Source organism: Colobus angolensis, unplaced genomic scaffold, assembly GCF_000951035.1.
Source record: "Colobus angolensis palliatus isolate OR3802 unplaced genomic scaffold, Cang.pa_1.0 Scaffold157, whole genome shotgun sequence".
Lineage (NCBI taxonomy): Eukaryota > Metazoa > Chordata > Mammalia > Primates > Cercopithecidae > Colobus > Colobus angolensis.
The window spans coordinates 1,114,941-1,139,758 of NW_012114677.1; the positions used below are offsets into that span (position 1 = coordinate 1,114,941).

General features: G+C 46.3%; 1 protein-coding gene across 6 annotated transcripts in view; it reads right to left on the bottom strand.

Moving 5' to 3' along the window:
- WHSC1 (Wolf-Hirschhorn syndrome candidate 1) overlaps positions 1–23,646 on the bottom strand; it is a 93,497-nt gene extending 69,851 nt beyond the window's left edge. For 2 of the 6 annotated variants that reach the window (XM_011936765.1, XM_011936766.1), the window contains exons 1-2: positions 13,217–13,849; positions 9,809–9,971 (exon numbers count right to left, since the gene is read on the bottom strand). In XM_011936765.1, the coding sequence (XP_011792155.1) occupies positions 9,809–9,971; positions 13,217–13,813 (760 nt within the window). In that variant the 5' untranslated portion in view covers positions 13,814–13,849. Of the gene's footprint in view, positions 1–9,808; positions 9,972–13,216; positions 13,850–15,105; positions 15,284–21,914; positions 22,095–22,919 lie in introns of those variants that run through there. The other 4 variants (XM_011936762.1, XM_011936763.1, XM_011936764.1 and 1 more) reach the window with 4 other exon arrangements.
- Between the last annotated feature and the right edge of the window lie 1,172 nt (positions 23,647–24,818).

A 24,818-nucleotide genomic window follows, 5' to 3' on the forward strand; every position in this document is an offset into this window, starting at 1 on the left:
AAGAAAAGACAACTGGGCACAAGGGACCACTACCACCAAGATGCAGAGACCAGTAGTGGCCCTGAATGCCTGACTGCGCTGTTATTTATTGTATACAAGGCAAGGGGGCAGGGTAAGGAGTGTGAGCCATCTCCAATGACAGGTAAGGTCACACGAGTAATGTGTCCACTGGACAGGGGGCCCTTCCCTGTTTGGTAGCCGAGGCAGAGAGAGGGGAGACAGCTTACATCATTATTTCTTCTATGCATTTCAAAGACTTTAGTACTTTCAATAATTCTGCTACGGCTCTCTTCTAAGAACTCAAAAGGAGGAGCCAGGCGTACAGGCGGAACATGAAAGCGAACAAGGAGCGTGACCACTGAAGCACAGCATCACAGGGAGACGTTTAGGCCTCCAGATGGCTGCAGACAGGCTTGACTGATGTCAGGCCCTACACAAGAGGTGGTGAAGCAGAGTCTTCTCTAACCCCACCCCCCACCCCGGGAAAAGGAGAGTCCCTTTCCTGGTCTGCTAAGTAACAGGTGCCTTCCCAGGTACTGAAGCTACCGCTAGACCAAGGTCTGCTAAGTAACGGTTGCCTTCCCCAGGCACTGGCGTTACCGCTAGACCAAGGAGCCCTCTAGTGGCCCTGTCTGGGCGTGACAGAGGGCTCACACTCTTGTCTTCTGGTCACTTCTCATCGTGTCCCTTCAGCTCCTATCTCTGTATGGCTTGGTTTTTCCTAGGTTATAATTGTAGAACAGAGATTATTATAACATTGGAATAAAGAGTAATATAATACTACAAACTAATGATTGATAATATTCATATATAATCATGTCTATATTCTATATCTAATAAAACTATTCTAAGTATTTTCTTTATTAGACTGGAACAGCCTGTGCCTTCAGTCTCTTGCCTCGGCACCTGGGTGGCTTGCCGCCCACACAGAACTACAGAAAACAATGTAAATAACTAGGGAAAGCAGCTTAAAGAAAGTCTAAGCTTACTGCAGTGCAAAAGGTTAAGAATGCTAGCAAACCAGATTCAAGCAGGAAAAAGGAAGATTCTAGGAGAGGGGAATCTCTTTCTTCCAAGGGAAGAAAAGATGAGAGAAAAGAACTTTTTTACAAAGAAAGAAAATCTAAGTAATAAGGAAAGAGGGTTAAAAGATGAGTTCCAAGGAGCAGAAAGGGAAGATGAGACTCAAACCCAGGTTTTCATTTTTTTTTTTAAGGAGAAAAAATAACTATATAAATATATAAACAGGAGAAACTAACTTCATCATAAGGATGAGTTTTAAGGATGAGGAGATGAATACTTTAAAAAAATTAAGGCTGTATGGACAACATAGCACATGATTTCAAAAGAAAGGCAATAATTAACTCCAAGGAAAACAAAAGGTTTTACAAAAAGGAAAATGCAATTACAGAACACAACTTGGTTTTTCACTGAATGATATTTACATAGTCAACATTATGTAAACACTTATTTTTCATTTATTACAAATAGTGACTTAATTATATGGGGAGAATGGGGGGAAAGAAATAGAAAATGGCTGAAGAGCTCAATCTTCATTTTCCATGATAGAAAGTTAACAGAAAAACGTCTACATGAAAAATCAAAGTATTAAAAGTAGAAGAAAATGTTGAAAGAGATAAAAATAATTACCTCTGGGGAGGAGAGAGGAAGGCAGGGGATGATTTTTCACTATTAATCTTTCAGTACAATTTGACTTGTTTTTAAGTGTTCAAACTTCTTTGATTTGAAAATACCTAAGATTCAAGGATATGTCAAGGGATTTGTGACTTCTTCCATTACTTTAAAACTTCGTAAGAACTTTTTCTTAGTAATGAAAATGAATACAGGTATGTTATAGCATTTTTATAATAAAGAAAACCTGTAACAGTACACACAATATAAAATTAACCCATGTTTATAAATAATGACACAGACCAATGCTCCTTGCATGTCAGGTGGGAAAAAAAGCAGAAGAGATTATTCCAATCAATCCCAAGTTTGTAAAATAAATGAGTGTAACATTCTGAAGTTCTTTCCTATCTAGAAATTTGATAACATAACCGAATTTTCTACTATTTTTGTGGGTTTCTTTAATCCACATGAACTATTTTTTGGTCCAAGTTGAGAGGTATTTCACTGTTTTTATTTTACCAATAATTAACTAGTTGTCCCAGTACTATGTATTAGTAATTCTCCCTTCCTATGCAATTTCTTTCCTTTTTTTTTTTTTTTGAGATGGAGTCTCACTCTGTCACCCAGGCTGGAGTGAATCAGTACACTCTTGGGTCACTGCAACCTCCGCCTCCTGGGCTCAAGCAATTCTCCTGCCTTAGCCAGAGGAGGTGGGATTACAGGCGCCTGCGACTACACCTGGCTAATTTTTGTACCGTTAGCAGAAACAGGGTTTCATCATGTTGACCAGGCTGGTCTCGAACTCCTGACCTCAAGTCATCCACCTGCCTCGGCCTCCCAAAGTGATGGGATTACAGGCATGAGCCACTGCACCTGGCCCTCTTTCTATGCAAGTTCTGATGTTCATTAATCACCATCTATATAAAAATGCATGTCACTGACCTCCCCACCTACATCCCCTTCTAAAAGAACCTGGCTTCTATTAACAGTCCTGGTACCTAATTTTGTACTGTGTTCCTTTTTTCCCCATCACAGCCCATTAGACTACAGGTAGTCTGTGACTCTCTGGGCTCAACTAAGCCAGAGTTTCTCTCCAGATTTTGTGGAGCCTGTTAAGTTCCATGCATGCAAAATGAACCCCACCAAGAGACAAGGCTGCCTCAGAGATAAAGCTCCAGGGAGGGAAGAGAAGCCATAAAGATGCAGACAAGCCAGGTGTCTGTTGAAGCCAAGAAGGAAGCACAGGAGCAAAGTCACAAGGACATGAGACCACAGAGCTCGCTGGGAAACAAAGGACAAGCATGACCATGCCTGTTTCCCAGTTCAGTCTCTGGAGGGCACCAGAGCCACAAAATAGGTAAAGCAGAAACTGCCAGAACTACAAGTAGAAAAACAGCACATCCACAATCCCATGGGAAATTTTAACACACCTCTCAGCAACTAATAGAACAAGCAAGAAACAAATCAGTAAGAAGGTCATATTATCAAATAGCACAAGACATGAGAAAGTCAGATTACCTGCAATATTTTTAGAAAATGCTGGAAGGATTTTTTTCCTATATAAAGCAATGAGGGTTAATTCTTAACATTCCCTTCCATAACACAGAAAAAGTGACAACAAAAATCTCCACAACAGAAAATTACTTGATTCCAGACCGCAGTTATCTAAAGAGAAAACCAGCGAGTGTGATATCTAAAACATATAGTTATCTTCTGCTTCCAACTTAAAAGGTTGTGCCTCAACCGCCCTGGCCAATATGGTGAAACCCCGTCTCTAGCAAAAATACAAAATTAGCCGGGCGTGGTGACACATGCCTGTAGTACCAGCTACTCGGGAGGCTGAGGCAGGAGAATCACTTGAACCTGGGAGGTGGAGGTTGCAGTGAGCCGAGATGGTGCCACTGCACTCCAGCCTGGGTGACAGAGCAAGACTTGGTCTCAAAAAAAGGTTGAGCCTCAAAGCTGCTAGCCCACCTAGGTGCCTGGTAGATAGTAGCTAACACAGGTTCTGCTGCTAAAAATTACAAAAATGCTATTAAGACTTTCATTAGCCGGGCGCAGTGGCTCACGCCTGTAATCCCAGAACTTTGGGAGGCCGAGACAGGCGGATCACGAGGTCAGGAGATCAAGACCATCCTGGCTAACACTGTGAAACCCCATCTCTACTAAAAATACAAAAAATTAGCCAGGCACGGTGGCGGGCACCTGTAGTCCCAGCTACACGGGAGGCTGAGGCAGGAGAATGGCGTGAACCCGGCGGGTGGAGCTTGCAGTGAGTGGAGATCACGCCACTGCACTCCAGCCTGGGCGAGAGAGCATGTCTCCACTAAAAATAAAAAAAATTAGCTGGGCACGGTGGCAGGCGCCTATAGTCCCAGCTACTCAGGAGACTTAGGCAGGAGAATGGCGTGAACCCGGGGGGTGGAGCTTTGAGTGGAGATCACGCCACTGCACTCCAGCCTGGGCGAGAGAGAGAGACTCAAAAAAAAAAAAAAAATAAGACTTTCATTCATTAACTAAAGATTTCCAAAGGAAATTTTGATTTCCAAAAGAATCTAGATTTAGCTGTAGCTTATGAGTTATGTTCATTTTTGCATGTATATTACACTTCAGTTTTCAAAACTTAAGTATATTACTAAGATACACTAAGATTCAAGCTGGTCCATAAATCCCACACATGATAAATACATTTTTTTTTTAATGGGGGCCGGGCGCGGTGGCTCACACCTGTAATCACAGCACTTTGGGAGGCCGAGTCGGGCGGATCACAAGGTCAGAAGTTTGAGACCAGCCTTGCCAACATGGTAAAACCCCAGATCTACTAAAAATACAAGAATTAGCTGGGCATGGTGGTGTGCTCCTGTAATCCCAGCTACTCGGGAGGCTGAGACTGGAGAATCGCTTGAACACAGAAGTGGAGGCTGCAGTGAGCCGAAATCATACCACTGTACTCCAGCCTGGATGAGTGAGCAAGACTCCGTCTCCACAGAAAAAAAAAAAAAAAAACAGAAAACACAACAGGATAGGAATAGAGGGTAGAAAAATATAAAAGTACCGGCTTCACACTTCACAGGACCCATGTTCAGCCCACTCCATGGCAGATCTCTTCTTCACGTCCCTGCCCTTCTAAAACGACACTCACCATTCACTGTCTCATTCTCATCCTGGGGTGCTGCAGGCCAAGTGTTGGAGAATCAAAAATGGACCCAAGAGCTCCACTCGGAGCAAGGGCTCAGCACTGCTTGGAGACCTACTGCACACAGAGTTTCCCTTGCAAACTCTGTCTCCCAGAGCAATGAACACAACCAGCGACCAGACCTGGGCTCCTATATACCATTCTGTACTCAAAGAACCTGGGCCTTCTCTGAGAAATGGCTGATGCTAGGGTTGGGGGGAAAAAAAGAAAACAGTACAAGATGAGCCTGGAACATCTTGTTCTACCAGAACGTAAAGAGGTGCTCAGGGGTTGACAGGGACATGTCAAAGGCATACAGCTGAAAGGAACTTAATGGGACTCCCACTGGTCAAATTTGGGACAATGTGAGGATTCAAGAAAATAAGGACTAAAATACATAACTCATTTTTTTTAAGGGGGAGTTCATTTTCACAGAAAAATGACAGCTAAAAGGTAGAAAGTGCAGTAATAGCCAGTTACCATTTAACAAGTCCATGATGAATCATCAAGGACTGCTAAAGCCATGGTTGTTGGGGACAGGTATGGTGGCTCACACTTGTAATCCCAACAATTTGGGAGGCCAAGGCAGGAGGAAGATCACCTGAGCCCAGGAGTTTGAGCCTGGAGTGAGCTATGATTGTGCCACTGTACTCCAGCCTGGATGGAGCAACAGAGCCAAGACCCTATTTCAAGACAACAACAACAAAAGTTACACTGTTGGGATAGACTACAAGCACAGTCCACAGGTCCCTCATTAGTGACAATGGGGACCTGTGCCTTTCCACAGAGAGCTCTGGTGGCCACAGCCTACCAGGGGTGGGTCAGTTGACACATAAGCTCCTTCTAATGTAGTCTGACTAGCACTCTGTCCTTCCGTCACTTCTCTTTGTTCTACTTACTTCCTTTGACCCCTTTTCTTTTAAGATTATCTAAATCTCCTTTCAGCTGGAAGGTATCTACCCAGGCTTGACTCCTTCTGAACAGTTTTTCAAATGTATGTATCTTTTACATTGTAATGCCTTCACGAGAAAAAAAAAAAAGTATATATCAGTCTTCTGAAGTAGGCTTGCTTGTGCCTCCTACTCTACATTCCACAATAATTTCTAGAGAAGCAGACTGCTGAGGTGAGGGAGACCACTGCCCAGCCTAGGCTGGTGCAGGACACTCCCTTCTTCTGCACACAGATCTTTAGTAACGGGCCAAAGCTATCTTTCAAGGTTCCAACTTTGAGATACAACCTGGCCTTCTGACCTAGGTCTGATCATGAGAAAGCTAAAGCAGTCATGAGGAATTGGGGATTGGGAGTGCTGCTCTAGACTAGCAGAAGCTGAAGAGGCACAACCACCAGATGCAAAGTATGCATCTCAACCCCAAAGTGCAGAAAAAGGCAGGTATGGGGCCTGCTGGGGACATGCCCCTATACCTGCTTTTAGCACAGTAACAGACCTTGTTACTGATGTGATGTTTCCCAAAATGTGGCTGGGTGCTCAGTCAACAAGGAAACTGTCCTTGTTCTGACGTATTTGGGGGTAACAGTGCCACGACAGCTACCACATATCATGTAACAAAAGAGATGGAGGCTAGGCACAGTGACTCATGCCTATAATCCCATTGGGAGGCCACAAGGCAGGTGGATCATGAGGTCAAGAGATCAAGATCATCCTAGTCAACATGGTGAAACCCCGCCTGACGCCGGGCGCGGTGGCTCAAGCCTGTAATCCCAGCACTTTGGGAGGCCGAGACGGGCGGATCACGAGGTCAAGAGATCGAGACCATCCTGGCTAACACGGTGAAACCCCGTCTCTACTAAAAAAATACAAAAAAACTAGCCGGGCGAGGTGGCGGGCGCCTGTAGTCCCAGCTGCTCGGGAGGCTGAGGCAGGAGAATGGCGGGAACCCGGGAGGCGGAGCTTGCAGTGAGCTGAGATCCAGCCACTGCACTCCAGCCCGGGCGACAGAGCGAGACTCCGTCTCAAAAAAAAAAAAAAAAAAAAAAAACAGACACAAAACTACTAAAATTAACCAAATACTAGGTGGCTACAGGGTTAATAACTAGTCAAACAGGAAGGTTTTCAGGAAGCAGCTATAGAAGAAACCAAGGGAATCGGGATTGATAAAATAAAAACTCAGGTTTTAAAAGTAAAAGTGAGGATAATAACAATTGCTAATACAAGCGTCCGGTGGTCACTGCATTAAGACCTTTCCATGAAGGTGATGGTATCACCTTCCTCGTTTTCATATACAGGGAACCTCAAGCTTAGCAAGATTAAGTTCATTATCAAGATCAGCCAGCTGAACTAGACCCTGGCAGGCTGATTCCTGAGTCCCAGCCTCAACCGCAGAGAGTAACATGACAGTGCCATAAGCACAAGAGTGAAAGCACTTAGCCACAGTGCAAGGTCCAGGAATCAAGCAAAGAAAGAGAGATGAGGCCGGGCACAGTGGCTCATGCCTGTAATCCCAGCACTTTGGGAGGCCGAGGCGGGCAGATCACTTGAGGTCAGGAGTTTGAGACCAGTCTGGCCCATATGGTGAAACCCTGTCTCTACTAAAAATACAAAGATTAGCCGGGCGTAGTGGCGCACGCCTGTAATTCCAGCTACTCGGGAGGCTGAGGCATAAGAATTGCTTGAAACCAGGAGGCAGAGGTTGCAGTGAGCTGAGATCATGCCAGTGCACTCCAGCCTGGGAGACAGAATGAAACTGTGTCTCAAAAAAAAAAAAAAGAGAGAGATGAATAAAAATAACAGTATATCTGAATGTCAGAGAAGCTGTTGTAGACTACATGAATTACTTAACTCTAAGGCAGGGGAAAGATGCAATGATATTAAAGTTGAGCTGCAGCACTGTGGCTCACGCCTGTAATCCCAGCACTTTGGGAGGCCAAGGCAAGCGGATCACTGGAGCCCAGAAGTTTGAGACCAGCTGGGCAACATGGAGAAACCCCATCTCTACAAAAAAATACAAAAATTAGCTAGATGTGGTGGCATGCACCTGTAGTCCCAGCTACTCAGGAGGCTGAGATGGGAGGATCACCTGAGCCTGGATGGCAGAGGTTGCAGTGAGCTAAGATTGCACCACTGCACTCCAGTCTGGGTGATGGAGCGAGACTCCATCCCAAACAAAAAAGAAGAAGAAAGTAAAAGTAATAAACCCTAATAGGAAGAACAAGGAGACTTTCAAAAGACTACTTCAGTTTCACAAGCATGAGAGGCTAAAAGCTAAAGATGGCATCATATAAACAAGTAAATATCCCCAGACACTAAAAAGGAAATCAGTAAGAGCTGCTTGTGTGCCACACAGACAAATGACATGGGAGTCACAAGGTTTGCTGTGTGGAGACTGCTCCTGGTTTTAGAAAGCAGAGAAAGAATTAGCAACCCCTCACACACACCCATGTGTGCCTGCACCCGGGCTGCAGAGGCTTGAAGGTCTATCCCCAAACAAAGGGGAGACAATTTCTGTCTCAACTAGCATTTGTTTTTTCATATTCTGACCAAGCGTAGAGACCCTGGGGTACACCCTAGGGTTCCTGCAGCCCCTTGGAAAGGAATCCCCCAATTGTGGCAAGCCAAGGATGCCAAAGGTCCTCCACGGAGACAGAGCTGAAGCCAGGCCATAGGCTCTTCTGCCACAACTCCTGCAGAGCACACATGCCTGTGCCTCACAGGACAGGAGGCCAGGGCAGGACTCAGGCAAGGGCACCCAGGACTCAGCAGAGGTCTCTTCATCGTCAGCCTGCCCCTCTAACATCTACATCTGCCAGGGAGGCACCACTGTACTCCACTCCTAACAGCCACCTGCTCCCACAGCCAGTTGACAAGCCTGTTTGGCCATGCAGGTGTCAGTGCAAAGACGTAAGCTCATAGCAAAGGCAGCAATGCTGCCCCCACAGGAGCTCAGGCCTTCAGCCAGAGATCAGAAGGGGACATGTATGCAAGGACCACCAAGGGGTCATAAGAGGCTGACTAGTCAGCAATACTGGACTGGAGCACTGGCCTGGTCTGGCCTGGCTCTAGACGCCACACTTCCGGAGGGTGCACAGGTCAGATCACAGGGTGACACTAACTTGCTCAGTTCTAACTCTGCACTCACCAAATTGAAACTTGCTCAAACTAAATTCCAACTTCACTCTACAAGAACTTTCAGAAAAACTTCAAACCACATTATCTTTTACTCTTTCTCTAAAAACACATTTATGGGTTGACTATTATTTGCTCTGTATTAGGGACATAGAACATTCTTTCTTTTTGAGACAGAGTTGTGCTGTTGTTGCCCAGGCTAGAGTGCAATGGCGCAATCTCGGCTCACTGCAACCTCCGCCTCCCAGATTCTAGCAGTTCTCCTGCCTCGGCCTCCTGAGTAGCTGGGATTACAGGCGTGTGCCACCACATCCGGCTAATTTTGTATTTTTAGTAGAGATGAGGTTTCACCATGTTGGTCAGGCTAGTCTCGAACTCCTGACCTCAAGTGATCCACCCACCTCGGCCTCCCAAAGTGCTGGGATTATAGGCGTAAGCCACCGCGCCCAGCCTTACATTCTTAGTATGTTACATCAGCTGCTCCAGGTAAAAATCAATTTATCTACCCAAGCTTCATAAGACAAAGATGATCATTTCCAGTGTTTTCCATCTTCCCATAGGCCTAATAAAATTCACTTGGACATTTTTACAACTTAAACTTAGCATAAAACACTCTTGCTGCAAATCATCCTGAAACAAGCAATCACTATAACTAAATAATAAACTATCATTAAAACAGAAGTTATACAAGGCAAAGGTCAGGTCTCCCTTAACACTAATTCAATCAGATGAAGTACGTATTTGAGTTGAATATAAAAAGAAATGGCAACACATCACATGTGAATCAATCACTAACTTTAGGTAAAGCTGCAGAAATGAACCACAGCAGGGCTATTTACAAAGAGTAAGAAAGAAGCTTGGAGATGAGAAAGATTAAGTGCAGAAGAGAGTTGGAAAAACAACCCAAAGAACACAATACCTTTAAGTTTGGTATAGCTGTGAAGGAGTGGATCTGCAGAAACCATGCAAGGCCACCAAGGGTAACCCGACACTTTGGACCACACCAAATCACCGACATTGTATTTCAACAGGTGGTCTTTGTCTCTTCCAGTGTTTGGACAAGACTCTTTCTTAGCTGGAATCTGAAAATGAACAAAAGACAAACACTAACACATCCAATCACTACCTGTGTATCCAGAAGGCCAAGGATTCATTAGGCTATAATGTCCAAATACACACAGACCCCCAAAAATGGAGTGTGCTCCCTTGCTGTGTTTTAGATGATAGCCTCAACATCGTTTCATTAAAATTTTGTCTCTCAGGCCGGGCGCGGTGGCTCACGCCTGTAGTTCCAGCACTTTGGGAGGCCGAGGCAGGTGGATCATGAGGTCAGGAGATCGAGACCTTCCTGGCTAACACAGTGAAACTCCATCTACTAAAAGCACAAAAAATTAGCTGGGCGTGGTGGCAGGAGCCTGTAGTCCCAGCTACTCGGGAGGCCCAGGCAGGAGAATGGCATGAACCTGGGAGGCGGAGCTTGCAGTGAGCCGGATCGTGCCACTGCACTCCAGCCTGCGCGACAGAGTGAGACTCCATCTCAAAAATAAAAAAAAGAAAAGAAAAGGCCAGGCGCAGTGGCTCACACATGTAATCCCAGCACTTTGGGAGGCCGAGGCGGGTGGATCATGAGGTCAAGAGATTGAGACCATCCTGGCCAACATGGTGAAACCCCATCTCTACTAAAACTACAAAAAATTAGCCAGGAGTGGTGGTGAGCACCTGTAGTCCCAGCTACTCAGGAGGCTGAGGCAGGAGAATCACTTGAACCCAGGAGGCGGAGGTTGCAGTGAGCCGAGATTGCACCACTCACTCCAGTCTGGCGACAAAATAAAACTCTGTCTCAAAAAAAAAAAAAGAAATTTGTCTCTCACTCTCAGCTAAAGGATCAGGACAGTGCACAGCACACAGCAGGTGTTCAACATTACGAAGATCTCTATATAAATCTATTTCCTTGGCCTACTATTAATAGATGGTCTTCAATGGTGCTTTATTCAACTGGTCAAAAAGGAATTCTCACAGAATTCCAAATCCATACTGATCCCTGTCCCCAGTCATGTCTGACAATCAGTTCTCAGCAGCCCATGTGTCACCAACATGAACCATCCTAGAGTGATGAGGGCAAGGGCAAGGAGGACTAGGAGCAAGTCTCGGCTCCATCACATGTAATCTGAGTCCTTGGGGCTCTCTGAGCCTCAATTTCTCCATCTCTAGAACATGATGGGTAGGTTGAGGCTGAACATTCCACCAAAGAAAACTCCTCCCCACAAGCCACTCACAGTTGTGCTCTCCAGTGGAAACAAGCACAGCCAGCGTGGCTGCAACCCGCCAAGGGTGAATCCCTGGCCTTGCTCCTCAGAGCACTATACACATGGGTAGATTGTTCCACTGCCTCGGGCCTCAGTTTTCTCATCTGTGAGCTAAAGATGCTGGCCCAAAACCTTGCCATCAGCATGCTGGTGAGGACTGGCATGAGCTGCCACATGACACATTTTCATGTTTTTTTGATCCTCCCACCTCAGCCTCCCTAGTAGCTGGGACCACAGGCAGTGCCACCATGCCCAGGTAATTTTATTTTTTGTAGAGACGGGGTCTCGCTATGTTGCCCAGGCTGGTCCTGAATTCCTGGGTTCAAGCAATCCTCCTGCCTCAGCCTCCCAAAGTGCTGGGATTATAGGTGTGAACCACCGCACCAGGCCTGACATACTTTCAGAACAGCTACCAGATTACTGCACAGCAACTCAGGTTTACATTTACTGACCCCACTCTGCAGATGGAGAGTCAAAATTCAGGTGAGTTACTCAAGTTTTAACAAACCCAAGGGACAGAGCTAGGAATAAAAGCCAGGTTTTTTTGTTTGGTTTTTTTCAGCTGGAGGAGAAAGAAAAAGCCAGCTCTGATGCAGGAGCATCGTTTGAGGCCAGGAGTTCGAGAATAGCCCGTGTAACATACCAAGACCCTGTCTCAAAACAAAACAGCTAGGTCTCTGACAACTTGCACAGGCCTCTTCCCATGCAAAACCATGAGGTTCAATAATGCCGTGGGCACTTCAAAAAATCTTTCTAGGCTGGGCACGGCCCCTCACACCTGTAACTCGAGTACTTCAGGAGGCAGAGGTGGGAGAATCGTTTGAGCCTAGGAGTTTGAGACCAGCCTGGGCAACAGAGCAAGACTCCATCTCTACAAAAAACAAAAAATTAGCTGGGCACATAGTGGTGTACACCTGTGGTCCAGCTACTCAGGATGCTGAGGTAGGAGGATCACCCAAGCCTGGGAGGTCAAGGCTGCTGTGAGCCATGATCACACCACTGCCCTCTAGCCTGGGCAGAGACCCTGTCGCAAAAACAATAAATAAAATTAAGAAACTTTGCCACTGCAATTACATAAGCAAGAACTAAATAGCTCCTGAGTAATCAAAAAACATTTTTTTAACCCTCAAAGCTCTTCATTATTTTAACAATTCCAAGGAGCAGCAACTAAAGAGCAACACCCTATCGACCACCAGATGAACAGAGACTGCTGCCCCATCAAGAGTTCCTTCCTTCTGCCAAAGCCATGGCCCCTCTGTTGTTTCACATGGCTTATATTCATCCGAGTGTCAGGGCCAATCTGAATGCCACGTGAAGGCATGGAAACACCAACCACCAGGCAGAATGAAGCAGCGCCACCACATCTTTCCACCTCAGGTTAGGATGAGGAAACACTCATTCGCTTGTGTCCAGTGTGCTGGGCTCTGCCCTGGGAACCAAGAATGGGAGGCAAAAGACACATCCCTGGGCCTCAGGGAGGCAGGCCATCTGCTGGACTACCTGGCTGAGAAGACAGTAAGTGGACACTGGACCATAGGGTAAGGATAGCAGGTGCACCGCTGCACAGCTCTGCTTCCCACTTATCAGATGGTGCAGACTTAGGAAGTCACATTCTAGAGCCCAGCATGTCTCCACTGACCACACCAGGCTAAAGAACACCCTGGAGATGAGATCCTTGAAAAGAGTGTAGCCTGATGTTGTTAAGCCAGGGCTCTGAAACTGGCAGAACCACATTAAGAAACAAGCATTGCCTCTTTTTAGCCATTTGAATCTTGAACACTTAGCTCACCTCTCTAGACCTCTCAACAGGCTCAGCAGCCAGCTGAGAACTGAGGAGGCAGTGCCAGGACATCCTGGAGCCCGCCCTCCAACCCACAGCCAGGGCTCAGGCAAGTGGCTGGAAGTACCAGACCTGTTCTCATCTCCTCCGCCCACCCCAGTACTCGTGCAGGTGCCCTCACACGATGGCCATGCTCACTACTCAAGGTCACGTGACCCCTTACACATCGTCTCCTAGATACCTTTTTATCTGAAGGACTCGAGATCTTAGACACAAGAGCTGCTTCGACAAGGCCCTGCTCCAGCAAGGAGTCATATTTTATGCTCCTCTTCCTGTTCCTTCTTGCCTTGTTTTCTGGTTTTTGTCCATTTTCTTCTGATTGAGACACATCAGCAGCACTGTCACCACAAATGGAAGATTCAAAGAGAGGCTTCCCATTCATGTACGTTTTGGTGATTTTCAGCTTAATTTCTGGAGAGCCATTTTTGATAGGGGTAGTGTTAGGTGGTGTCCCAATCCCTTTCATTTCCTGGGACTCAAAACGCAGTTTGGCATCGTGTGCACCGGGTTCTCCATTAAACACCCGGGAAGTAAGATCTTTCAGCTTGTCAGCCGGAATAAAGGGCAGGGCGTCGTGGCCGTTAAACTTCTGCATGACCCCCTCCTGCAGGCTGCTGGAGAGCTGGGCTTTGCTGAGGAACACAGAACACTCGCGATTCACCTCACAGCTCGGAGTCTTCCCGTTGGCATTGCCGAGGATTTCTGGTGCCTGCTTCATCTTTATGCACTTAACAACACTCTGAACAGAAAGGGGACTCTGCTTGATGCTAAATTCCATCCAGCCCAGATGCTTCCGTTGTTAGAACACTATGGTATTAAAAAAAGAAAAAAGAAAGAAAAAGCAATTACATTTAAAACCTAGGATAGGTATGCCAGGACCTCTACAGCTTTGTGGGGTCTGATTTTCTTTGTAAGTAATTTATAATGTTTTTATAATAATTCAGATCACAGAAGGCAGTTTTAGTATCACAAAAATTACACGGAATCACAAAATGATAAAGCTGAAAGGAAAGAACAAGGAATCATTTTTTAAAGGAAAAACATGAAAGTCAGTCAAGACAGCAAACTCCAGTTATACCACTAATAATCTACAGCATGGCCATGGATGCATAACTTAATTTGTCAATCATCCCTGAAACACAGATTTCCACCTTCCACCAGCATATACTTAAAAGAGCTAGTATGTGTGAGGCAGCTGGCATAATGCCAGGCCTATGCAAAAGGACAACAGGAACAGCATAAAAGCAAAATCAACACTAACAGGAAAAGAGTTCATCCCAGTCCCTCTTGTTACAGCTGAGGTATCAGGCTCAGAATGTGCCCAAGATGACCTGGTCAGCCAAGTGTAAAACCAGATATTCCAACTCCAAGCACAGGATTAGCTCCAGGTTGATGAAAATAAGAAGCAAAAAACCAAAAGTTTCCAAGGGTGAAAGCATTCCCAGTCAGGTCTGGCTATGCTCAACCCAGTATTCTTATCACAGGTCTGGCTATGCTCAACCCAGTATTCTTATCACAGTCCACTATCCCCTCCGTGTTCAGGCCTAAATTAAACAAGAAAGAACACAGCAGTAACATCACATATTTTAGCTACTATCTGAAGATTAACTACTTGAGGACAACACTGCTGAGCCATAACACAGGTTACTTTGCCAGTGCACCACACTGGCCAATGAAGCCCAAGTGCAGAAGTACGCAGTTTAGGAAGATGACTCTGGCTGCAGTGTGGTGGTGTGGGGTCTTCACTGCAAAGCTACAGTCCCTAATCTGAGACACCCAGTGAAGGGGCCAGAGCCCCAAAACACAGCTAGGAATAAGAAACAGGCAGGCACCCGCCCCAGCTGGGAAGGCATCTCTCAGGTGTATACCATCAAAAGCTCCAACAAGAGCCCTCTGAGAATGCAGAAACCAACAGCATCAGACACTGGGGAAAAACGGAATACAGTAAGGACCAGAGATGCCCGTGGATTAGAACAGCGGTTCTCAAATGGGAAGGATTTTGTTCCCCAGAACACTTAGCCTCATCTGGAAGTATTTTTTAATTACCACCACTAGGGGGCGGCCCCTGACCTATGATGGGTGGTGGTCATGGATGCTGCTGTACCTCCTGCTATGCACAGCATGCCCAGGCAACAGGGCTATGCAGCCCAAGAAGTCCACAGTACTGAGGGGGAGGACACCTGATGTGCAGCAACAGGGGGCCGCTGGTGTCTACAACCTGCAGTCTCCACAGAAAAGCAGACAGCTGAGGAAGGAGACAGGAAGAAAAGAGCAAATGTAAAACCTTGAAAACGTTAAAGTCCCAGTTCAGTTTCATGCGCTTTGGACAACTCTTTAACACCAAAACACACACAAATGTGTTCTGTCTGACCCGCACAATTTCTTAAAAAGGTAGAACGGCCAGGTGCGGTGGCTCAAGCCTATAATCCCAGCACTTAGGGAGGCCGAGACGGGCGGATCATGAGGTCAGGAGATCGAGACCATCCTGGCTAACACGGTGAAACCCCGTCTCTACTAAAAGATACAAAAAACTAGCCAGGCGAGGTGGCGGGCGCCTGTAGTCCCAGCTACTCGGGAGGCTGAGGCAGGAGAATGGCGTAAACCCGGGAGGCGGAGCTTGCAGTGAGCTGAGATCCAGCCACTGCACTCCAGCCTGGGAGACAGAGTAAGACTCTGTCTCAAAAAAAAAAAAAAAAAAAAAAAGGCAAAAATATTTGGAGAAAACAATGGCCCTCCAAAAGTTCCCCAATTTGGTGAAAAGTTCAGCAGCTGCGTGAGGTGGCTCATGCCTGTAATCCCAGCACTTTTGGAGGCCAGTGCAGGTGGATCACTTGTGGTCAGGAGTTTGAGACCAGACTGGCCAACATGGGGAAATCACAACTCTACTAAAAATACAAAAATTAGCCAGGCTTGGTGGCACGCACCTGTAATCCCAGCTACTTGGGAGGCTGAAGCAGAAGAATCGCTTGAACCCAGAAGGTGGAGGCTGCAACAAGCAAAGACCATGCCACTGCACTCCAGCCTGGGTGACAGAGTGAGGCTCCATCTCAAAAATAAATTAATAAGAAACATAAAAATAAAATTTTTTGTAGAGACGGGATCTTTTCTTGTTGACCAGGCTAGTCTCTAAATCCTGGCCTCAAGCAATCCTTCCACCTCGGCCTCCCAAAGTGCTGGCATTACAAGCAGGAGCCCCTGTACCCTGCCAAACAATTTTTTTTTTTTCCCGTGAGACAGGGTCTCACTATCACCCAAGCTGGAGTGTAGGGCAATGGCACAATTTCGGCTCACTGCTACCTCTACCCTTCAGGGCTCAAGCAATCCTCCCATCTCAGCCTCCCAAGTAGCTGGGTCTAGACGTGCATGCCACCATGCTCAGCTAACTTTTTAATCCTTTTTTTGTAGAGATGGATCTCACTATACTGTCCAGGTTGATCTCAAACTCCTGGGCTCAAGGGATCTTCCCATCTCAACCTCCCAAAGTACTGGGATTACAGGCATGAGCCACTGCACCCAGCCCAAACAACCCCTTTTTTTCCCCCCCCCCGAGACAGTCTCGCTCTGTCACCCAGGCTGAAGTGCAGTGGTATGATCACAGTTCACTGCAACCTCTGCCTCCCAAGCTCAAGTGTCTCCTGCCTCAGCCTCCTGAGCAGCTGTGAGGACTATAAGGCACTTGCCACCATGCCCAGCTAATTTCTGTGTTTTTGTAGAGACAAAGTCACCATGTTGCCCAGGCTGGTCTCAAACTCCTGGGCTCAAGTGATCCACCCGCCTTGGCCTTTCAAAGTGCTGGGTGCAGATGTGAGCCACCATATCCATGGGTTTAACAATCTTTCTTATGTTGGGGAAAGCAAGGAGTGGGTAAGTTCTTAAGTTTAGAAAAGTATGAAGAACAATAGGACAAACGAATACACCCACCACCTTGAAAGACAATTTTTTGCATTCTGCCACATTTGCTTCCAGTTTTTTGTTGTTGTGATTGTTGTTTGAGATGGAGTTTCACTGTCGCCCAGACTGGAGTACAATGGCCCAGTCTTGGCTCACTGAAAGCTCTGCCACCCGGGTTCAAGCGATTCTCCTGCCTCAGCCTCCTCAGTAGCTGGTATTACAAGTGTGTGCCACCACGCCCGGTTAATTTTGTGTGTGTGTGTGTTTTTAGTAGAGACGGGATTTCACCATGTTGGCCAGGCTGGTGCTGGTGGTGAACTCCTGACCTTGTGATCCACCCACCTTGACCTCCCAAAGTGCTGGGATTACAGGCATGAGCCACTATGCCCAGCCGCTTCTAGTTTTAACATGAAAGAAAAGAACTACAAATAATAACCACTACAGATGTGTATTTAGTGCTTCCTCTGTGGCACTCTGGTTTGAAGGCAGTCTCCAAACCTGAGAACTAGGAAAGGAAAGGAGGAACGGGAGCCAGCCCTCATGGGGCTGCCAGGTCCAAGAAGCCAGGGTCACCTAGGCAGACCATCCACCTCCACACCCACAACACTATAAGGTAGGTATGACTCTTCCACTCCACAGGTGCAGGGGCTGCGACACTCACATTATATAGCTGGGAAGTAGAGGGGCAGCACTCAAATATAAGCACTCTACCTCTAGGTGCTGCCTCCCACCAGTCTGGTGAGGAGTGAATGCATAAAGCAAAGATGAAGTCTACCTTATTTCCAACGTATAAGTTCCATTTGCTGTCCCCCAGAGGCAATCTCCATCATGATCTTCCTATATATCCTCCCAGGTTATAGTATGTATCTATTAACACAGAACTGTTGCATGCAGTTTGTATTGCTATAAACACCATCATACCTTTGCTCTGCAACTTGATTAGTCAGTCAACGTATCTTTATTTCCCCATGATGATAGGTACAAATACAGCTTAGTCTTTTTAGCTGTTGTATTATTATTCATCACAAATAATTTATTCTTATTAAGTTATTCAAAGATGATGGAAACAGGCCAGGAATGGTGGCTCATGCCTGTAATCCTAGCACTTTGGAAGGCCAAGGCGGGAGGATCATCTGAGGTCAGGAGTTCGAGACCAGCCTAGTCAACATGGTAAAACCCTATCTCTACTAAAAATACAAAAATTAGCCAGGTGTGGTGGCGCACGCCTATGAGCTCAGCTACTAGGGAGGCTAAGGCAGGAGAATCGCTTGAACGTGAGAGGCGGAGGTTGTCGTGAGTCGAGATTGCACCACTGCCCTCCAGCCTGGACAACACAGCGAGACTCCATCTCAAAAAAAAAAAAAAAAAGATGGAAACGTACATAGAACATGATGTAAAGTTTCCCAAAATATTATGCAAAGTTAGCATAATCCTTATACCAAAACCAGGAAAAAAAAGAAGTATTGAAAAAAAAAAAAAAAGCTATAGACAAGATCAGTCAAGAACTGACTGAAACTACCCTAAATAGAAGTCAATCAAATCCAGCCATCACTGTATTAAAAAAAAAAAAAGATACCATGGCCACCAAAAAGGGTTTATCCAAAAATATAAGGATAATTCAACATCAGGAATTCTATTAATGTTGTCACCATGTTAATACATTATGGAAATTCTCTGATGAAGATGGCTAAAATGCTGTTTTAAAGAAAAAAAGAGGCCAAGCATGGTGGCTCACGCCTATAGCCCTAGCACTTAGGGAGGCTCAGGCGGGTAGACTGCTTGAGTTCAGGAGTTCGAGACCAGTCTGGCCAATATGGTGAAACCCTGTCTCTAATACAAAAATTAGCCAGGTGTGGTGGCATGCACCGGTAGTCCCAGCTACTTTGGAGGGGAGAGGCAGGAGGATTGTTTGAACCTGGGAGGTCGAGGCTGCAGTGAGCTAAGATGGCACCACTGCACTCCCACTCAGGTGACAAAGTGAGATCCTGTCTCAAAAAACGAATAAAGGTAAGAAAGAAAGGTAAGACAGAAAGAGAGAGAGAGAAAGACACAGAAAGAGAAAGAGAGAAGGGAAGAAAGGAGAGGAAGGAAGGAGAGAAATGAAAGAAAAGAGTTCGGGAAGAAAGGAGGGAAGGGAGGGAGGGAGGGAGGCCGGGCATAGTGGCTCACCATCTATAATCCTAGCACTTTGGGAGGCCAAGGAGGGAGGATTGCTTGAACCCAGCAATTTAAGACGAGCCTGGGCAGTACAGTGAGACCCTGTCTCTACGAAAAATAAAATTAGCCAGGCATAGTGGCGCACATCTACAGTCCCAGCTACTGGGGAGGCTGAGGTGAGAGGATGGCTTGGGCCCAGGAGTTTGACGCTGTAATGAGCTGTGACCACACTACTGCACTCCAGCCTCGTGACTCAGCGAGACCTTGTCAGCTACACTGCCTAACACAAAGCAAAAAGCAGAAATCTCCAGGTCTAGAAATGAAAAGAGAACAGCAGTCTGAGCCTCATAGGGTGCAGGTTGCCCATGGCAGGACCCCAGGGTTTAAGAGCCGGGGCTTGGCAGCCGGAATACAGAGCAGAGGTGCAGGACAGGGGACTGGGCCTCACTGGGCTTCCTGCACCGAGCCATAAGGAGAGGAGTCATGGAGAGCAGCTGGCTACAGTGATTAGGAGCACCAAGTGTGGAGGCTGCTACCTGGACTAGAATCCCAGCTCTGCCACTTACTAAACTGTGGGACCCCGGCCAAGTGACTCTACCACTCATCCTCACTCCATGTCCTGAGGACAGAGGACGCACCTTGCAGGGTACTTTCAAACATTAAGGAGGAAAAGAAGCCACCACTAGGCAGAGGACTTCCTCATCACCAGGTATCTGTGGTCACAGTGCTGTCATCATCACCTGAGCCCCTCTACCAGCCAGCCCAGGGCTGGGCCCTCAGCAAACACCCACCAGAGGCCACTGGGGTGACAGAGCCACTCTTGAGAAATGTGAACCCCAAGCCTCTGCCTAAGAAGGCTAAATCCTGAGACCAAAAAATGTATGTCAAAACAGGTCTAGAATGAGTGACACCGGTAGGGCCTGCAGGGCAACCTGAGAACTGCTCATGGGGAGCCCCTGTCTCCCCAGGAGAGCCACTGAGAGATGCCCCTGAGGTAAACACAGCCTCCCTCCAGCAGTGGGAGATCTTCCAGGAGCCAGGCACAGGACAATATGGAAGGTCTTCCACAGAAGAACAGGAAATTACTGTTTTCATGATTTGCAAACTTGCAAAAAAAAGGTATTGGTATTGAAGTTAAAAACTCAGTTGAGTTGAATATAGCAGACCAGGCACAGCTAAAAATGTAATAGATTAGAAGATAAATATGAGCAAAATCAGCAAGGAAAAAGGCTGATAAAGAGATGAAAACCATGTAAAATTAAGACAACAATCATGAATGTTTCATTCTCTCAAATATTTATAAAGTGCCTACTATGTGCAAGACACTGATTTTAGGTGTTGGGATTATAACATTGAACAGAACGGGGTGAAAAACACTGTCTACCCAGAAGAATTAAAAGCAGGAACCAGAAGATATTTGTACACCATGTTCACAGGAGCACTGTTACAGTAGCCAAAAGGTAGACACAACCCAGGGTTCCATCAACAGATGAACAGATAAGCAAAATGTAGACTATCTGCACAGTGGAGTAGTATTCAGCTTTAAAAGGAAGGAAATGCTGATATCTGCTACAATATGGATGAATCTTGAAGACACTATGCTAAGTGAAATAAGGCAGACACAAAAAAGACAAATACTGTAAAATTCCATGTACATGAGGTCCCCAGAATAGAATTCATAGAGACAGGAAGTAGAATGGTGAGTGCCAGGAGCTGGGGGAAGAGAAAGGGGGATGGGGAATTATGGGGCAGAGTTTCAGTCTGAGAAGATGAAAAGGTTCTGGAGATAGTGTGATGGTTGTACAACCACGTGAATGCACTTAAGACCGTAGAATTAAATGCTTTAAAATGGTTAAAATGGTAAATTTTATATTACATATGTATATGTTACGTATACCCCCCAAAATACTCTACCTTCAAGGAGCTTACATTCCAATGCAGTTCTAGTTGGAGAGGCTTGGGAGGATGAGAGAAAGACAACTTTTCCATTTGTCTTTCTTTTTTTTTTTTATTGAGACAGGATCTTGCTCTGTTGCCCAGGCTAAAGTGCAATGGTGCCATCACAGCTCACTGCATCCTAGAACTCCTTGGCCCAAGCAATCCTCCCACCTCAGCCTCCCAAGTAGCTGGGACTATAGGCGTGCACCACCACACTGGCTAATTTTTGTATTTTTTGTAGAGAAAGGGTTTCACCACATTGCCCAGGCTGGTCTCGCATTTCTGGACTCCCAAAGTGCTGGGATTACAGTAGTCAAAAGGTAGACATAACCCAGGGGTCCATCAACGATGAATAGACAAGCAAAATGTAGACTATCTGCACAGCCAGACTACCACCTCGGCCAGCCAACAAATTTCAAAGAGATGAAACATTTTCCAGAGATGAAAGGAAATTAGGTATTCTGATTAAAAGAGCACCCTAGGTTCTGAGCAAAATAAATAAAAACAAATCATCTAGATACAGTGTATTGAAATGACAGAACATGAAGAACAAATAGAAAATCTTTGCCAGGCATGGGGCGGCTCACACCTGTAATCCCACCACTTTGGGAGGCTGAGGTGGGAGGATCACTTGAGGTCAGGAGTCTGAGACCAGCCTGGCCAACATAGTAAGACTCCATCTCTACAAAAAATTTTAAATTTAGCCAGGTATAGTGGTACACACCTATAGTCCTAGAAGCTAATCCTAGCTTCTTCAGAGGCTGAAGGAGGAGGAGCACTTGAGCCTAGGAATTCAAGGCTGCAGCGACCTATCAGCATGGCACTGTACTGCTGCCTGGGCTACAGAGCAAGACTGTCTGTTAAGCAAGCATTAAGGGAAAATAAATGTCCACCTAGTGCCACCACAAGTGCCCAGAATTTTATGCCCAGATAAATTATCATTCAAACACGAGGGATGGGCCGGGTGCAGTGGCTCACACCTGTAATTCCAACACTTGGGGAGGCCGAGGCAGGTGGATCACTTAAGCTCAGAAGTTCGAGACCAGCCTGGGCAACAGGGCGAAACTCTGTCTCTGCAAAAAAATACAAAAATTAGCTGGGTGCATGCCCATAATCCCAGCTATTTGGGAGGCTGTGGCAGGAGGATCAGTTGAGCCTGGGCAGCGGAGATTGCAGAGAGCCGAGAAAGCACCACTCCGCTCCAGCCTGGGGGACAGAGCAAGACCTTGTCTCAAAACAAAAGAACAAAAACAAGAAAAAGAGGTAAAATATATCTTGCGATATGCAAAGACTGAGAGTTTTTTTTTTTATTAAAACGGAGTCTCTCTCTGTCGCCCAGACTGGAATGCAGTGGCACAATCTCGGCTCACTGTAACCTCTCCGCCAGGTTCAAGTGATTCTCCTGCCTTAGCCTCCCAAGTACCTGAGACTATAGGCACGCACCACCACACCTGGATACTTTTTTTGTATTTTTAGTAGAGACAGGGTTTCACTATGTTGGCCAGGCTGGTCTCAAACTCCTGACTTCAGGTGATCCACCCGTCTCCAACTCCCAAGGTGCTGCGATTGGAGGCATTTAAGTCACCGAGCCCAGTCTGAGAGTTTAATACGCATATCTCTTTCACAAAGGAAAGATGTAAAATCACAAGGACAAAGAACGGAAGGGATTAGAGTTAGAGATGTCAAACCTGGGAAGGCCGACTTAGAGGAATCAAATTTGTACTGGAGATGTGCTGTTGTAGGAAGAAGACTAATAACCTAAGAATTCCTCGTTTATAAATATTTTTCTTCTTAAAATACCTTAAAATTACAAATGCAACATGACCATTGTAAAAAGGATGAAAATATTTAAGCACTCAGGTGGAAAATAAAAATATAAAGGTTAAAACAGAAATTACCAGTTAAGAGTTCAGTGATTCTAGGACGGGCACGGTGGCTCATGCCTGTAATCCTAGCACTTTGGGAGGCTGAGGTGAGCGGATCACCAGGTTAGGAGTTCGAGACCACCCTGGCCAACATGGTGAAAACCCATCTCTACTAAATATACAAAAAATTAGCCGGGCGTGGTGGTGCATGTCTGTAATCCCAGCTACTCAGGAGGCTGAGGCAGGAGAATCACTTGAACCCGAGAGGCAGAGGTTGCAATGAGCTGAGATCAGGCCACTGCACTCCAGCCTGGGCGACAGGGCAAGACTCCTGTCTTTATGCCCAGATAAATTAGAGTTATCAGTGGTTTTCTAAGGGGGACAGGAACAGAGGTGGGAAGAGTTAAGCATCACATTGCTGTTTTTTAAAATGAGTGCTTAGGAATTATACAACTATTCACATTTCACGGAATATATACAATATGACCTGACACATTAAGGGGCTAGGGAGGCTGAACAGCCCCTATAGGACCACGTGGACCTTGCGAGGTCTCCAATACGAGGGGAGGGACTCTGCTCTCTGAAGCGGGGGAAGGCTCTGGACAACAACAGTCACCATTCAGAACCCACTCACTCAGGCCGGGTGTGGGGACCCACACCTGTAATCCCAGCACTTTGGGAGGCCAAGAAGGGAAGATCGCTTGAGCACAGGAGCTGGAGACCAGCCTGGGCAACATGGTGATGGTGAGACCCCATCTCTAAAATTAAAATAAAAATAAAGAGATAAAAATAAAGAACCACTGAGTCCCACAAGTTCTCCAGCACTTGGAAATAGAGCAACAAACAAAATGCATTCCTTATTCTTGAGGTGCTTATATTCTGGAGGAGAGAGGCAGAAATTAGGAAGTGTAGATATGCTAGGAAAAGAGAAACGTAGAGGGCGGTGGGGAGGCAGGAAGACTATTCCTTTCTGGACTGGGGCTGGGTAAGTCCTAGTGCGCATTTCTGGTGAGGTTTTTTTTTTTGTTTTGAGACAGAGTCTCGCTCTGTCGCCCAGGCTGGAGTACAGCGGCGTGATCTCGGCTCACTGCAAGCTCTGCCTGCCGGGTTCATGCTATTCTCCTGTCCCAGCCTCCCGAGTAGCTGGGACTACAGGCGCCCGCCACCACGCCTGGCTAATTTTTTTTTTCTTTTTTTTTTCTTTTTTTGGTATTTTTGATAGAGACGGGGTTTCACCGTGTTAGCCAGGATGGTCTCGATCTCCTGACCTTGTGAACTGCCTGCCTTGGCCTCCCAAAGTGCTGGGATTACAGGCATGAGCCACTGCATCCGGCCCTCTGGGGAGCTTTAACATTTCAGACACAGTAGGCCTCACTGCTCCCACCTTGCCCACTGGCTTAGATGTCAGCTAAAGCCCACTCTGATAATTCGTGAATCTAACTGAGCACAAGGAGGTCTCAACACTAGGACAGCAGTTAGATCTTCAGGACATTCCCCAGAGCCAGGCCATGAGACGGACCAAGCTCCAACTCATTCCTCCACAGGCGGAAGAGACTGAAATGGAAAACCCAAGTTTGCAAATATGATTTACACATACCTAATATATCACACTAGTCTACCTGAAATATATTTCAGCCCTGCTATCACTGAATGATGGAAGAACCTCTGTTCTCATATAAAACAATTCCATGTAGGCGGGGCACAGTGGCTCACGCCTGTAACCTCAGTACTATGGGAGGCCAAGGCAGAAGGATCGCTTGAGCCCAAGAATTCGAGATCAGCCTGGACAACATGGCAAAATCCTGTCTCTACAAAAAATACAAAACTTAGCTGGGCGTGGTGGTATGTGCCTGTGGTCTTAGCTACTTGGGAAGCTGAGGTGGGAAGATCGTGTCAGTCTGTGAGGCAGAGACTGCAGTAAGCCGAGATCGT